The 15096-nt window shown below is 41.8% G+C and overlaps 1 protein-coding gene across 1 annotated transcript; it reads right to left on the reverse strand.

The window, feature by feature from the left end:
• Nucleotides 1-8488: 8488 nt before the first annotated feature.
• LOC101825534 (secreted seminal-vesicle Ly-6 protein 1-like) lies at nt 8489-14512 on the reverse strand. Its single transcript, XM_040730242.1, has 3 exons — nt 14452-14512; nt 9096-9209; nt 8489-8619 (listed from the first exon to the last, which is right to left on the reverse strand). Exons 1-3 carry the CDS (start codon nt 14510-14512, stop codon nt 8489-8491), a joined length of 306 nt encoding a protein of 101 aa, XP_040586176.1.
• Nucleotides 14513-15096: the final 584 nt, after the last annotated feature.

Genomic DNA, 15096 nt, shown 5'->3' on the forward strand with positions numbered 1-15096 from the left:
TCCAATGTGATAAGCTCTGCCAAGAGACTGGCAGTTTCCTATGAAGTTAATTACACATTTATCATCAGACATACAAAAATATTTTCCCTAGAAAAACTGGGAACATATACCCCATAAAGAACTGCAGGTAGTCCTTACCTTTGATAGAGTATGTGACAATACAGTCATTCTTGGTTGAAAATCATGATTAGTACACCTATCCTACCAAATGTCATAGACTTGGCCTAAGCTAAATTGAGCCTGAGTTATGCAAATATACAGTTGAGAAAATCATGGTTCATGACCTACAGTATGGCATAGCTAACTGGAAGCTGGGATCACTGCATCTACTCAGCATGCAAAGAGCTGAACAGTACTTGTAGCTAGCCAGGGTAAAGGACAAATTTTGAATATGGTTTTGTGATAGTTAACCTTCACTGTAAATTTGACACTATTTAGAATTACCCAAGAAATATACTTTTGAGGTGTGTATAGGAAGATGCTTACAGACAGATTCAACTGAGGAGATCCAGTAAAAATGTGAACAGCTCCCTGTCACGGGATAGGTTCTTGGTCTGAACAAAAAATGAAAACTAAGGCAGACAAGGCAGCTGAGCCCTGGCCTCCTTCTCTGCGCTTCCTGACTATGAATGAATACAATGTGATTACCTTTTTCCCACTCCTGCCACCATGCCTATCCCTCATTTGGCATCATGGCAAGATAGAAAAGTAACTGATACAGGTTTCTACTCAATGTGAATCACACTAAACAGCAAGAAGACAAAAATTCAAATTATACCACTTCAAATGGGGATTATCTTATACTCAGAAATGTTTATGGAAGTTGTTCTCATAATCACAGCAAATTCATAGTAATCTAACTGTACTTCAACTAGGAAATGGATAAATTACATAGTAATCACATACTAAAATACTATTTGACAATAATGAAAAATATATATGCATACAGTAAGATATGCTAATCTAAATAACATTGACCTACAGGAAATATAACAGACACAAAGTGTCACCTGTTGGGCTTGGAATGCAGCTTAGGGAACCAGGGCTTGCCTGCATATATGTAACAAGCCCTATGATTGCTTTCCAAATGCCACAAACAAACAAGCAAACCAAGCTCCTTCTGGTGGGTTTGGAATTTAGCTCAGTGGTAGAAAACATGCCTAGTAGGCATGAGGTCATGGATCAATACCAAGAATCAGCAAGAAGAAAGGAAACAATAAAAAAAATGGGGCATGTCACATGCATTATATGAATTGAAGGATGTAAGAAAGAAATAGTGTGTCCAGTGCCTGAGGATTGCCTGGGGACTGCCACAGAGCTTCCCATCCCAGCAGGAGCCACTCAACCCAGATCCCAGGTCTTCCAGGGGACCAGGTAGGAGAATATGCACCCCAGATTCCTGGGCTTTTCTCCACCCATGAGACCAGAATAAGGACAAGGAAGAGAAGAACTACCAGAGTATTGGACTTGCCAGCACCCATCAAAAGGGAACTCTGGTCCCCTAACCACCAAACCAATAAGGGGCTCTTTCTGCACCCACTAGAAGAAGAGATGGGAAAGAGACAATACAAAAATACACTCAGCAACAGAAAAACAAATATGATACCCCCAGATTATACAGACTCCCCACCAGCAAGACCCCAACATTCCAATGCAAACGAAGCAGAAGAGAAGGACCTTAAAAACAAATTCATGAAAATGATAGAGGCCCTAAAAGAGGATACAGGAAAATCCCTCAAAGAAATGGAAGAAGAAACAAACCAAAAAATGCAACAAATGGAAGAAAAAACAAACCAAAAAATGCAACAAATGGAAGAAAAAACAAACCAAAAACTGCAAGAAATGGAATAAAAAGCAAACCAAAAAAAATGCAAGAAATGGAAGAAAAAGCAAACCAAAAAATGCAAGAAATGGAAGAAAAAAAGCAAACCAAAAAATTTATAAAATACAACAAATGAACAAAAAGATAAGCCGAAAATTGCAAGAAACAATTCAAGCAGTGTAAGGGTTGAAAACTGAAATAGAGACAATAAAAAAACACAATGTGAAGAAAGGCAGGAAATAGAAACACAGGGCAAACACTCAGGTACTACTGATATAAGCATTACCAACAGAATACAAGAGATGGAAGAAAGAATCTCAGGTGTTGAAGATACACTAGGAGAAATGGATTCATCAACCAAAGAAAATTTTAAGTCCAACACATCCCTAACACAAAACATCCAGGAAATATGGAACACCATGAAAAGACCAAACCTAAGAATAATAGGTATAGAAGAAGGTGAAGAAAGCCATCTCAAAGGGGCAGAAAACATATTCAACAAAATCATAGAAGAAAACTTTCCCAACCTAAAGAAAGATATGCCAATAAACGTACAAGAAGCTTACAGAACACCAAATAGAGTGGACCACAAAAAAAGTCCCATTGCCACATAATAATCAAGACCCCAAATATACAAAATAAAGAAAGAATATTAGGAGCAGCTAAGGAAAAAGGCCAAGTAACACATAAAGGCAAACCTATAAGAATTATACCTGACTTCTCCATGGAAACTCTGAAAGCCAGAAGGTCCTGGATAGATATTCTACCAACACTAAGCGACCATGGATGCCAGCCCAGATTACTATAGCTGGCAAACCTCTCAATCACTATAAATGGAGAAAACAAGATATTCCATGACAAAACTAGATTCAAGCAATACATAGCCACTACCCAAGCCCTATAGAAAGTTCTGGAACAAAAACTCCAACCCAAGGAAGTTAACAACAACCAGAAAAACATAGGCATTAAATAATCCCACTTTACCAACAGCCAAAATAAAAAAGGGGTGGAATTCCACACATAATTCCACCAACAACAACCATTCCAAATAAAAGAAAAATGAGCAATCAATGGTCATAATATCCTTCAATATTAACAGCCTTGACTCACCCATAAAAAGGCACAGGCTAGCAGAATGGATTCGAAGACAGAACGCATCCTTCTGCTGCGCACAAGAAACACACCTCACCCTCAAAGACAGACATTACCTGAGAGTTAAAGGTTGGGAAAAGATTTTCCAATCAAATGGACCCAAGAAACAAGCAAGGGTAGCAATCCTAATATCTAACAAATTAGACTTTAAAATAAAATCAATCAAAAGAGATGAAGGAGGTCATTACATACTCATCACAGGCGAAATCCACCAAGATGAAGTTTCAATTCTGAACATCTATGCCCCAAATACAAAGGCATTACTAGAACTCAAATCAAATATAAAGCCCCACACACTTATAGTGGGAGACTTCAACACCCCATTCTCACCACTAGACAGGAATACCAGACATGAACTCAACAAAGAAGCAAAGGGTCTTATAGAAGCTATGGGATTAACAGACATCTATAGAACATTCCATCCAAAAAAAAAGAATATACCTTCTTCTCACCACCACATGGAGCCTTCTCAAAAATTGACCACATACTTGACAACATATCAAATCTTAGCAGCTACAAAAAAATTGGAATAACTCCATGCATTTTATCAGACCACCAAGTGTTAAAATTATAATTCAACAACAACACAAATTGCAGAAATCCTACAAACTCAAGGGAATTGAATAATGCTCAACTGCACCATTCCTGGGTCAAAGAAGAAATAAAAAAGGAAATTAAAGACTTCCTAGAATTCAATAGGAATGAAGGCACAACATACACAAACCTATGGGACACTTTGAAAGCAGTGCTACAGGAGAAGTTCATAGCACTAAGTGCCTACATGAAGAAACTGGAGAATAGTTATACTAGAGAATTAACAGCACAGCTGAAAGCTCTAGAATACAAAGAAGCAAACTTACCCAGGAGGAGTAGATGCCAGGAAATAATCAAACTGAGGGCTGAAATCAATAAAGTAGAAACTAGGAAAACAATACAAAAAATCAATGCAATGAAGAGTTGATTCTTTGAGAAAATCAACAAGATAGACAAGCCTTTGTCCAAACTTACCAAACAGCACAGATTGAACATGCAAATTGACAAAATCAGAAATGAAAAGGGGGACATAACAATGGACACTGAGGAAATCCAGAGAATCATCAGGTCATACTCTGAAAACCTGTACTCCACAAAATTTGAAAATTTAAAGGAAATGGACAACTTCCTGATAGCTATCACTTGCCAAAATTAAATCAAGAACAGATAAGCAATTTAAATAAACCTATAACCCCTATGGAAATAGTAGCAGTCATCAAAATCTCCCAACCAAAAAAAGCCCAGGGCCAGATGGCCTCAGAGCAGAATTCTACCAGAAATTCAAAGATCAGCTTATTCCAATTCTTCTCAAAGTATTCCACGCAATAGAAGCAGAAGGGTCTTTGCCAAACTCTTTCTATGACGCTTCAATAACCTTGATTACCAAGCCACACAAAGACACAACTAAGAAAGAGAACTTCAGACCAATATCCCTCATGAACATTGATGCAAAAATACTCAATAAAATACTGACAAATTGGATCCAAGAACACATCAAAACAATCATTCCCCACAATCAAGTAGGCTTCAGCCCAGGGATGCAGGGATGGTTCAACATACAAAAATCCATCAATGTAATCCACCATATAAACAAGCTAAAAAACAAAAAACACATGATCATCTCACTAGATACTGGAAAAGCCTTTGACAAAATCCAAAATCCCTTCATGATAAAGGTCTTGGAGAGACCTGGGATAACAGGAGTACCTAAATATGAAAGCTATATACAGCAAACCAACAGCCAACATCAAACAAAATGGACAGAAACTCAACGTAATTTCTCTAAAATCAGGAACAAGACAAGGCTGTCCACTCTCTCCATACATTTTCAATATTGTACTTGAAGTTCTAGCTAGAGCCATATGACAACAAAAGGAGATCATGGGGATACAAATTGGAAAGGAAGAGGTCAAACTTTCACTATTTACAGATAATATGATAGTTTACATAAATGACCCAAAGAACTCTACCAGGCAACTCTACACAGCTGATTAACACCTTCAGCAAAGTGGAAGGCTACAAGATCAACTCAAGAAAATCAGTAGCCCTACTATATACAGATCATAAAAAGGCTGACAAAGAAATCAGAGAAACATCACCCTTTACAATTGCCACAAACAACATAAAATACCTTGGGGTAATGCTAACCAAACAAGTGAAAGACCTGTATTGCAAGAACTTTGATTCTGTAAATAAATTAAAGTAGCCCTCAGAAAATGGAAAGATCTCCCATGCTCTTGGATAGGTAGGATCAATGTAGTAAAAATGGCAATCCTGACAAAAGCAATCTACAGATTCAATTCTATCCCCATTAAAATACCAGCCCAATTCTTCACAGACCTTGAAAGAACAATAATCAACTTTGTATGGAAAAAACAAAAGATGCAGGATAGCCAAAACAACCTTACTTAACAAAGCAACATCTAGAGGCATCACCATCCCTGACCTCAAGCTCTATTATAGAGCTGTAGTCCTGAAAACAGTTTTGGTATTGGCACAAAAATAGACAGGTAGACCAATGGAATTGAATTGAGCACCTTGATATTAACCCATACATGTATGAACATCTGATCTTCGACAAAGAAGCTAAAAATATACAATGGAAAAAAGATAGCATCTTTAACAAGTGGTGCTGGCATAACTGGATGCTTGCATGTAGAAGAATGTAGATAGATCCATGTCTATCATCATGTACAAAACTTAAGTCAAAATGGATCAAAGACCTCAGCATAAATCCAGCAACACTGAACCTCTTAGAAGAGAAAGTGGGTAGTACCCTTGAACGAATTGGTACAGGAGACAGCTTCCTGAACATAACACCAGTAGCACAGACAGTGAGGTCCACAATTAATAAATGGGACCTCCTAAAACTGAGAAGCTTCTATAATGCAAAGGACACAGTCAGCAAGACAAAAAGTCAGCCCACAAAATGGGAAAAGATATTCACTGACCCCACATCCAAAATCTACAAAGAACTCAAGAAACAAGTCTCCAAAACACCAAAGGATTCTATTTAAAAGTGGGCTACAGGAATAAATAGAGAATTCTCAATAGAGTAGTCTAAAATGGCTGAGAGACACTTCAGAAAGTGCTCAACATCCTTAACCATCCAGGAAATGCAAATCAAAACAACTCTGAGATATCATCTTACTCCCATCAGAATGGCTAAAATCAAAAACACCAAAGACAATTTATGCTGGAGAGGTTGTGGTGAAAGGGGAACACTCCTCCACTGCTAGTGGGAGTGCCAACTTGTACAGCCACTTTGGAAATCAGTATGGAGATTCCTCAGAAAAATGGGAATAAACCTACCACAAGACTCAGCAACTCCATTCTTAGGCATATATCCAAAAGATGCCCATTCATACAACATGGATGTCTGTTCCATTATGTTCACAGCAGCATTATTTGTAATAGCCAGAACTTGGAAGCAACCTAGATGCCCCTCAACTGAAGAGTGGATAGAGAAAATGTGGTACATTTACACAATGGAGTACTATTCAGCAGAAAAAAGCAATGAAATCCTGAAATTTGCAGGCAAATGGATGTCACTAGAAGAAACCATCCTGAGTCAGGTAACCCAGTCACAAGAAGAGAAACATGGCATGTACTCTCTCATATATGGATTTTAGACATGGATCTGGGGAACCTATAATCCCATGGCCAGAGAGTCTGGGAAACAGGACCTTCATTCAATGGCTGATGGAAGCAGAGACAGACTCCCACAGCTAAACACTGAGCTGAACTTAAGGAATCCAGTGACAGAGAGGGAGGACTGATGACCAAAGGGGTTAAGACTGAGCTGGTTTAACCCCCAGAAACAGCTGACCTGACAAGGGTTAGCTCTTGAATCCCAGACTGATGCCTGGGAATCCAGCATGGGACTGATCAAGACCCCCTCACTGGGGGTGTCAGTGAGGAGGCCTAGTTAATCTATTGAGCCTTGGGCAGTAAATCAGTATTTATCCCAGGTAGACAAATGGACTTTGGACTCCCATCCAACAATGAGAGATGCACTCTCACCCTGGACTCTTGGGGGAGGGTCTAGGCCCTGCCCTGGATGGAATGACAGACTGTGGACACCCCCATGGAGGGCCTCACCCTCCCTGGGGAAATGAGGGTATATTTGAGTAGTTGATGGGAGGGGTGGGAGAAGTGGAGGGAAAGGGAGAGGGACCTGGAATTGACATGTGAAGCAACCTTGATTCTAATTTTAATTTAAAATTAAATTTTAATAAAAATTTAAAAAAAGAAAATATAAAAAAGAAAGAAATAGTGTAAAGGCTATGTTTGAGAGGGGCTGACAGTGAGGACCTAACTGTGGGCTAGCTTTCATGACACCCAAGGGAAAGGGGGACTTCTGGAGGTAATGGGAGTACTCTCAATACCGATTGTGGTGGTTGGAGAAGGTACATCTTCTAAATTGTAGAAATTGCTTTCAAAACAAAAATGTCACTGAATATACATAATACTAAATTAATTGATTTTATTTTTATTGCATTGAGTCATTGTGTGGAGGTCAGAAAAAAAACTGTAGAAATCTGTTCTTACGTTCTATAAAAGTGGTTTCCAAGAATGTAACTCAGGTCATCATGCTTGACAACCAGGAGATTTACATACTAAGCTATCCATCAACCCCCTGATTACCTGATTCTAAAATCTGAAAGCCAACGAGATAACTCAGTATGAAGGCATTGATGGCCAAGCCTGACCACTGAGTTCAGTTTTCAGAACCAGCGTGGTGGAGAGTATGCCTCTCACAAGTTGACTCTGACATCTGCATACATGCCATTTAGTGTGAACCTCAACCCAAACTCACAAAATAAATAAACGCTCAAATTGAAAATATCCAAAACAAGTATACAGAATTAGTAAAATAAATTTTATAAGCCATACAACGTATTACACAGCACCCAGCAACACATGGTAATATACATATAGATAGAAAGAAACATCTACAATACATGATGTAGGAAGCATGATGAGGGCTCCAGACATGGGCAGGAGAGAATGCTCTATGGCGTGTTCCATGGCCATGACTCATTGAACAGCACTGAAAAACAGTAAGAGCTATAATTATTTTAATATTTGTGAATACATAACTCTTTATATATAAATAGGTATATCATGACCTATTCAAAATTCTAAAAGCCTTTAGCTTGTGATGTCTGATCCTAGTCACTTGATGGTACCAAGGGTGTCTAACAGATTCATGGAGCTCAAGTCTGCCTGTGCCTGTGAAACCACTTCCAGAGATGACTGGGTCAGATATCTTTGGCCTAACCATTGGTTTAAGCTACTAATTCATTTGAAATGTGGATGGATTATCAAGAAAAGTGTGCCCTGGTTAGAGGAAGCAGACCACTGTTGAGGTATCAACAGCTGATGCTAAGTACATACAGGTGTCAGGGCTTGAGCAGCGAGGCTGCAGGAGCACAGGGAAGGAATAGGGGCTCACCTAAAGCAGAACAGTGCAATGAGTCAGACTTTTAGACTATTGCAGTATGAGGTGCCATTACAACATTCCATTTTGATTGTCCTGTCGTTATTCACAACAACCCCATTGAAGCAAATTTCAGCACATCTCTGGACTCCAAATTGGGTTTTTCCATCTGGAAGGGAAGAAAGGAAAGAGGCAAAATATAAATATTAATGAAAAGAGTCGAAGTCTCAGCAAATGAGAAAGCCAGGCTCCTGGGTGAAAGATACATGTGCCACACATGCATAACTGAGGTGGCCTCTCTGCTGTCACCATCCCATCCCCCAACACCTAATCTAACCCATAGGTAGAACTCCATTCGCAAAAGTGCTGAGTGGAATTTGAGAATCCAATTCTTATCATACCAAAAGATATTCATCCCAAAAGTCCCCGAGAATCACCCAGACACATTTCAAGAATATTTTTCTTCATAATTTGTTTGTTTGTCTGACCAAAAGCCAGTGGCAGCCATTACCAGATTCAATGGCCCTTTCCCTACTCCTACAAGCAAACATATTCAGTCTCTGCAGTTGCTGCTGGCATTCTGGAGATGGATTCATCACGATAGGACGAGCAAGATGGCCCTCAGAGGCCCCAGACCTTACATACCTCTGAGCAATAAGAGTGAGGCACACTTCTCACCAGGTTTAGCCGTACAGCAACCTTCTCCTGTCTCACAAATCCCCTCAGCATTCAGCCTAGAACACGTGAAACACGTCAAAGCTGGAAAGACAAAATCCAATGTAAGGGGCTCACTTGGGACCCAGCCTCAAGCATCCATGGTCGCTGAGTCTGTGGCTCTGGCTAATGAGAAATAAACTATAGCCAGAGAAGGAGCTGGATGTATGCTGAGCCAACCCCTTTAATAAGGGTCATGACCACGAAACTCTGCAAAGGGCGCATTGGAGAAGAGCTAGAAGGTTCCCTGACCCTAAGAATGGACCAAGTCATCAAAGATGAAAAAAACAAAGCTGGTTTTATATCTCTTAGATGGCATAAGGAGACAGAAGGCAGAAGGAGACTAGAGTCTGACCTCACCAGACCGGATTATATTTGTTAACACACACAATAAGCGAGGCCTCTCTCCTATAGGAAATAGAGAGGTCTGCCAAGGGAAAGGCTGGCTGGAATCCCTTACAGGGGCAAGGTGAGGGGACTGGGGGTGAAGATATTGCTGTGATCTAGGGGGCTATGCTGGTTTGCAGGTTCTCCTTCCTGAAAGTGTTTGCCCAAGGTGAGACAGACTGTCTTGGGAAGCAAGTTTTCTCAACAGTCATTCCTTTCTGTGCTGACTAATAACGGCTAAGCAAGGTCAGCTGTAGTCTTGACCCTGAAAAGCATAGAAATAGGTAGGGAACAAGGACATTGAAAGATTGGAGAATGGGGGAATTGGTTCTTTCTTCATTGCTTCAAGCTGAAGAGGGCCATTGCTGGGAGTAGGTAGCCCAGGATCCATTGACTAGGGGGAGCCTCTTAGCAGGAGGGGAGTTTTAGCTTGATCAGCCACAATAGATCATGTGATTGCTATCATGCATTCCTGGTAAAACAATGGAAAAATGATGATTACAGGGCACAAAGCAGATGTTTCGTTACAGAGAAAAACTGAGAGACTGCCCAGGAAGGGAAAGGGAAGGGAAAGAGTAGAGGTGGGAGAGACAGAGTGAGCGGGTGAGAGGAAGTGGGTGTCTGTAAATGGGGCTTCCATATAGGGAGGGGGACATGCATTGTGTGTATTTGAGAGGGGTGGCTGGGGAGGGGGGGGGGGTCGGTCAGAATGGAGATGATGCCAGTGGAATTGACAAGTTGGAGGAGAGTGACAGATTTTCAGGATTGAGGAAGGAATAGAGGATGGTAGGAGAATGAAATTGTTCCTTCCAGGTCTAGTGATTCAGGGTGACAATGACTAGTGCCACCACCAGGAGTGCTGCACCAGAGTAAGCTGCCAGAAGCAACAAGGAGCAACAGAGTACTGAAGAAAGGAAACAGGAGAAAATAGAGGACTAATGTAAAGAATTGTGTCTGGCCTGGGTTGAAAAAGATGACAGTCCCTTGCAGCCAGAGCATCTGAAATGTCTTTTTGCACATGTATCAGGAACAAATGGAGCTGTTGTAGGGTGAGAACCATGGGGAGCTAACATGGAACATTTTATTTGGGTATAGGGGGTGTTCAGAAAGTAAAAACATTATTATAAAGATAAAAAGGAAGAAAGACGGGATCAAAGGGAAGAGCCAAAGTGGGAGGGAACCAAAAGCCCATACATAGGAGGCTTGTGACAGAATTTTTTGTCTGATCTCTGTGTCTTTGGGCCCATTTCAGCCAGTTGGGATTTCCTGGAGCTGAAGCAACATCACTGGTAGAGAATGATAAAAATCCCATCCTTAGCAGTACTCCAATCTAGTGTTTTTTTTTTAATCTAGAAGGTACTGCAGCAGCCAAAGAATAGCATTGATCCCGAAGGGTATTAAACTGATCTGAAATTCCTTTAAGGTTTTCTGAGTGTTCCAGAAGCAGACAGAACCACTGATGCAAAGAAGTCTTCAGCACAGCTGCTTCAATTCTGAGTCCTTAACCACACCCAGAGTAGCAAGAATGGGGGGGTGATTTGGATGCCCCATGGCCTATTAGTCCCCTCTTCAGAGGTTACAGAACTGCTTCCAGGGAGATCTGTCTTAAACTGCTTCAAGCTGATAAAGGGGGCAATGTAGGAAGAGCGTAGCTAGCATGCCTCAGAGGAGGGACCATCCAAGGGATTACAATAAAACCTAACAAATGGCAAAGTCAGGAAGTAGTAACCGTACAACATTTAAGAGACAAAGTTAATGAGGAAAATATTTTACATCAAGATTTACTTCAGTTTTGCAGAGTGTGGTTAAAGGCAGTTGTAGGACTGGATAGATCATGTATCAGAGCTTTTTGGAAGGATAAGGTAACTGACATTAGCTGTTTGTTTCATCGGGCTTCTGCATGAGGAACAAGCACCTAGAAGCTTTGCAAAGAAATAAGTTAAAGTTGGTCTCTTGTTAGGGTTTCTGTTGCTGTGATGAAACCACGACCGAAAGCAAGTTGGGGTAAAAGACTTGCACTTCCACAGAGTAGACCATCACTGAAGGAAGTCAGGACAGAAGCTCAAATAGAGCAGGAACCTGGAGGCCGGGGCTGATGCAGAGGCCATTCAGGGATGCTGCTTGCTGGCTTGCTCCCCATGGCTTGCTCAGCCTCTTTCTTGTAGAGCCCAGGACCAGCAGCCCAGAAGTGGCACCACCCACAGTGGGCTGGACTCTACCCCTGTGAATCACTAATTAAGAAAATGTCCTAGAAGCTTGCCTCTAACCCAGTGTTACAGGAGAGGCTTCTCAATTGAGGCTCCCTCCTCCATGATGATTCTAGCTTGTGTCAAGTTGGCATAAAACTAGCCATCACAGTCAGCATCTAACTGTTAATTTAAAATAAAAACAGAATCCTGTTGAGTCATGTTTATAGGATTGTCTAGCAAAATGTCTAAAGACACTGCCTAGATATTCTGGATAACTTCCCAAAACTGACAGCCTTCTATAATAAGGGAACATAGGAGTTAGAATATATGCCCTGGAATTATCTTTTCTAAGAGGACTGAAAAGCAAGGTAAAGAGCATGGCTAACTGAATTAGCATGCCCACCAATATTAGTCAGTGACAGGCTTAGATACAAGGTTCCCCTGTCCACAGCATTCTCATCTGTCAGCTTGGGAGGCACTGAGGACAGAGCAGTTAGTACTTGCCTCTGTTGTTTAGACATTTAGGATATGACTGCAGGCTCTAAGATCCTCCACTGGGCAAGGGAATCCTTATCCTATCATGTGAGACAGGAGGACTGATTCATCTTCCCTCCAGACAAGGAGGAGATTTTTCTGAGGCGGGGCAGCAGACATCTGGCAGCACTTATTTCTGCAGCATCCTTCTCCTGTAATGAGGTTAGCAGGCAATCTAGTCTGCTGAAAATGTGTCCCATCCAAGGGAAGTGTATTACTTCAGCCTGGGAACATCCTGCCATGCAAGAACATTGTAAATTTAACCCATTTTACTCAAGCAATCAATTTTTATAGCCAGTTTTTTTCAATGAACCTGATTTTGAATATTATTTTACAATAAAAAATGTAATGTTTACTTTGAGGACCAAGGTAAATACAGGGGTCAAATCCAGCCACCAGATTAGTGCCTTGAATTTCGAGTTGACCAGATGTGCCTGGAAAGCAGGAGGGCTTCCCAAATCCTGATAGCTTACAGGAGTCAAGTGACAGCAGGACATGTGGAAGGCTCCTGGAACTTTTAACCAAGCAATGCACATGGGCACCAGCAAGATCCCAGATCCCATGACTGAGTCTTGACGTAAGAGCTAACTGGGGTGCCTCCAAGTTAAACACCACAATTTGCCTGGTCCCAGCATTTTGGCTGTGGTGAATGCATTGTCTAGTCAAAAAGACTATTGGCCTCCCATCTGTAAATCAAAGTATGTCAGAGTGAGACAGAAAAGACAAAGGGTAGAAGAGGCACTCAGGAGTAAGAGCAATGGCTACCTGAGTGACAGATGGCTCTTCCAGGCAACTCAGGAGCCTGAGCACCGCAGCAGATGAAGACAGGGAGGCTCATGAAGGAAGACTCCTTGGGCCATCAATGGCCAATAGCTAGGCAGGATTTTTTGGGACAGTGAATTCTAGGAAGAAGAATGTGGAGTCACCACCAGACGAAGAGGAAGCATGACATGTAGGATATGAGGTAATAAGCCACGAGCCATGTAGCAGCAAATAAATTAATAGAAATGGGCTAATTTAAGTCAGAAGGGCTAGTTAGAAACAAGATTAAGCTATTAGCTGAGCTTTCATAATTAATAATAAGTATTCATGTGGTTATTTGGGAGCTGGCGGGACCAAGAAAGACTGGTTACACAGGTGCTTTCTCCTTTCTCACAAATGCCCTCTAACTTCAACAGTTCACAATGGACACATGACAGTGCTGAAAAGATGAAATCAAGTGTACTGGCAGCTTATGTGTTGACACAAGCTAGAGTTACCTGAGAGAAAGAAGCCTCAGTTGGAGAAAAGCCCAGCTGCAAGGCATTTTCTCAATTACTGATCAATGGGGTATGAACCATCCCATGGTGAGAGGGGCCTTGGGTTCTATAAGAAAGCAGGTTGATCAAGCCATGTGAAGCAAGCCAGTAAGCAGCAATCTCCATGATGTCTGCATTAGCTCCTGTCTCCAGGTTTCTGCCCTGTTTGAGTTCCTGTCCTGACTTCCTTCAATGATGAACAGCATATAGAAGAAAAAAAAACTTTCCTTCCCAACTTGCTTTTTGGTCATGGTGTTTCACCCAGCAATATAAACCCTAAGCAAGCAAGTGTAAAAGACTCATTCATCAGGCAGAAACTGGTCATGTGGCTCTGATCAATAATCAAAAAACAAAGGCCAAAGCTGGCCCTGCAGGAGGCACATGATCTTGGAACCTGTGAAGGAATGGCTTGAGATGCAGAAGGTTTCCCCCAAGTCACAGCCTGGAAATGGACAAGGCTGTGAGGAGGAAGGCAAAAGACTGGGTGCCGGAGCCAGCCACCCATGGCTAGACAAACTCACCCCATCGCTTCATCGTCTTTGTTCTGTCAAGGGCCTTCCTTGCCCCATTGCCAGTCCTAATTTAGGTCCATGAACAGTAAGGTTCGGATGCAGGGATGTTTACATGTGAAGGAAAACAATAGAAGAGGGATGGAAGGACCAGAAAGGGAGCACCGGGGACAAGAAACGAGAATGGGTGAATGAAGATAGTACAAGGGAAGGGAAGAAAGGGATGTGCGGATGTGGGGAAGAAAGGTGTAGAGATGGACCCTAAAGGCAGTTGGGTCTAACCTCATATTCCTCACCTCCCCAAAGCCCAGGGTCATTTTTCAATATGACGGCCATTCAGTACTGGCCCCTCCACTAGCCAGGATCTCACCTTGCAGGAAGCCCAGCAACAGGGCAAGGCTCAGCAGAAACAGCAGGCAGTGCTTTTCCATTGTTGTGAGGATCCTAGAACCCAAAGCAGCAAAAGGCAGGACAGAGCACTCAGAGCCCAGCTGCAGCAACACACACCTATATAGAAGCCCTGGCTGGAAGGGAAAGCCAGTAGGACCCCAGTCCAGGGACTGAGCAGATAGCCTGGGGGTAGTCTAGATCCTCCATGAATCACTATATCTCTCACTGTCGGGTCATATGTTTTGGAAGTCTCTTCCATCTGGTCATGAGTTGTAGAGAGCCCAGAATCTCTATTGTCTTTTAGATGTCAGCTAATGGCTGCTAGATATCCTGGCCTCAGTGGAGAATGACTCCTATTCTAAATAACAATACCTTGGGCCAGGGTGAGTCTATTCATACCCTGAAGACTAGTGAGACGTGCTGAGGTAGAGGTGCCTGAGGGCTTGAGTACGTGCAGCAGAGGAGTGCCTCTAGGATTTAGGGAAATATCTGTTGTCAGCCCTTTATAGAAGATTATACATGCCTTCTGCCATTGCCCTGCTTTTGGATGGTTACTTAAGATGATGGATCAATAAACCTTGACCTTCAGTAATAACTGATTGCCCTCCCGGTATGATCAGATGTC

The sequence above is a fragment of the Mesocricetus auratus genome, unplaced genomic scaffold (assembly GCF_017639785.1).
Source record: "Mesocricetus auratus isolate SY011 unplaced genomic scaffold, BCM_Maur_2.0 Super-Scaffold_100022, whole genome shotgun sequence".
Classification (NCBI taxonomy): Eukaryota; Metazoa; Chordata; class Mammalia; order Rodentia; family Cricetidae; genus Mesocricetus; species Mesocricetus auratus.

What these genes read in the sequence shown, in the direction of transcription:
- LOC101825534 (XM_040730242.1), bottom strand. Translation starts at nt 14,512, where the DNA reads ATGGAAAAGCACTGCCTGCTGTTTCTGCTGAGCCTTGCCCTGTTGCTG. An exon ending in GTTGCTGGGCTTCCTGCAAG is followed by an intron (nt 9,210 to 14,451) that starts GTGAGATCCTGG and finishes TTGTCTTTCCAG; the next exon opens with CTTTGACGTGTTTCACGTGT. An exon ending in CTCACTCTTATTGCTCAGAG is followed by an intron (nt 8,620 to 9,095) that starts GTATGTAAGGTC and finishes CTTCCCTTCCAG; the next exon opens with ATGGAAAAACCCAATTTGGA.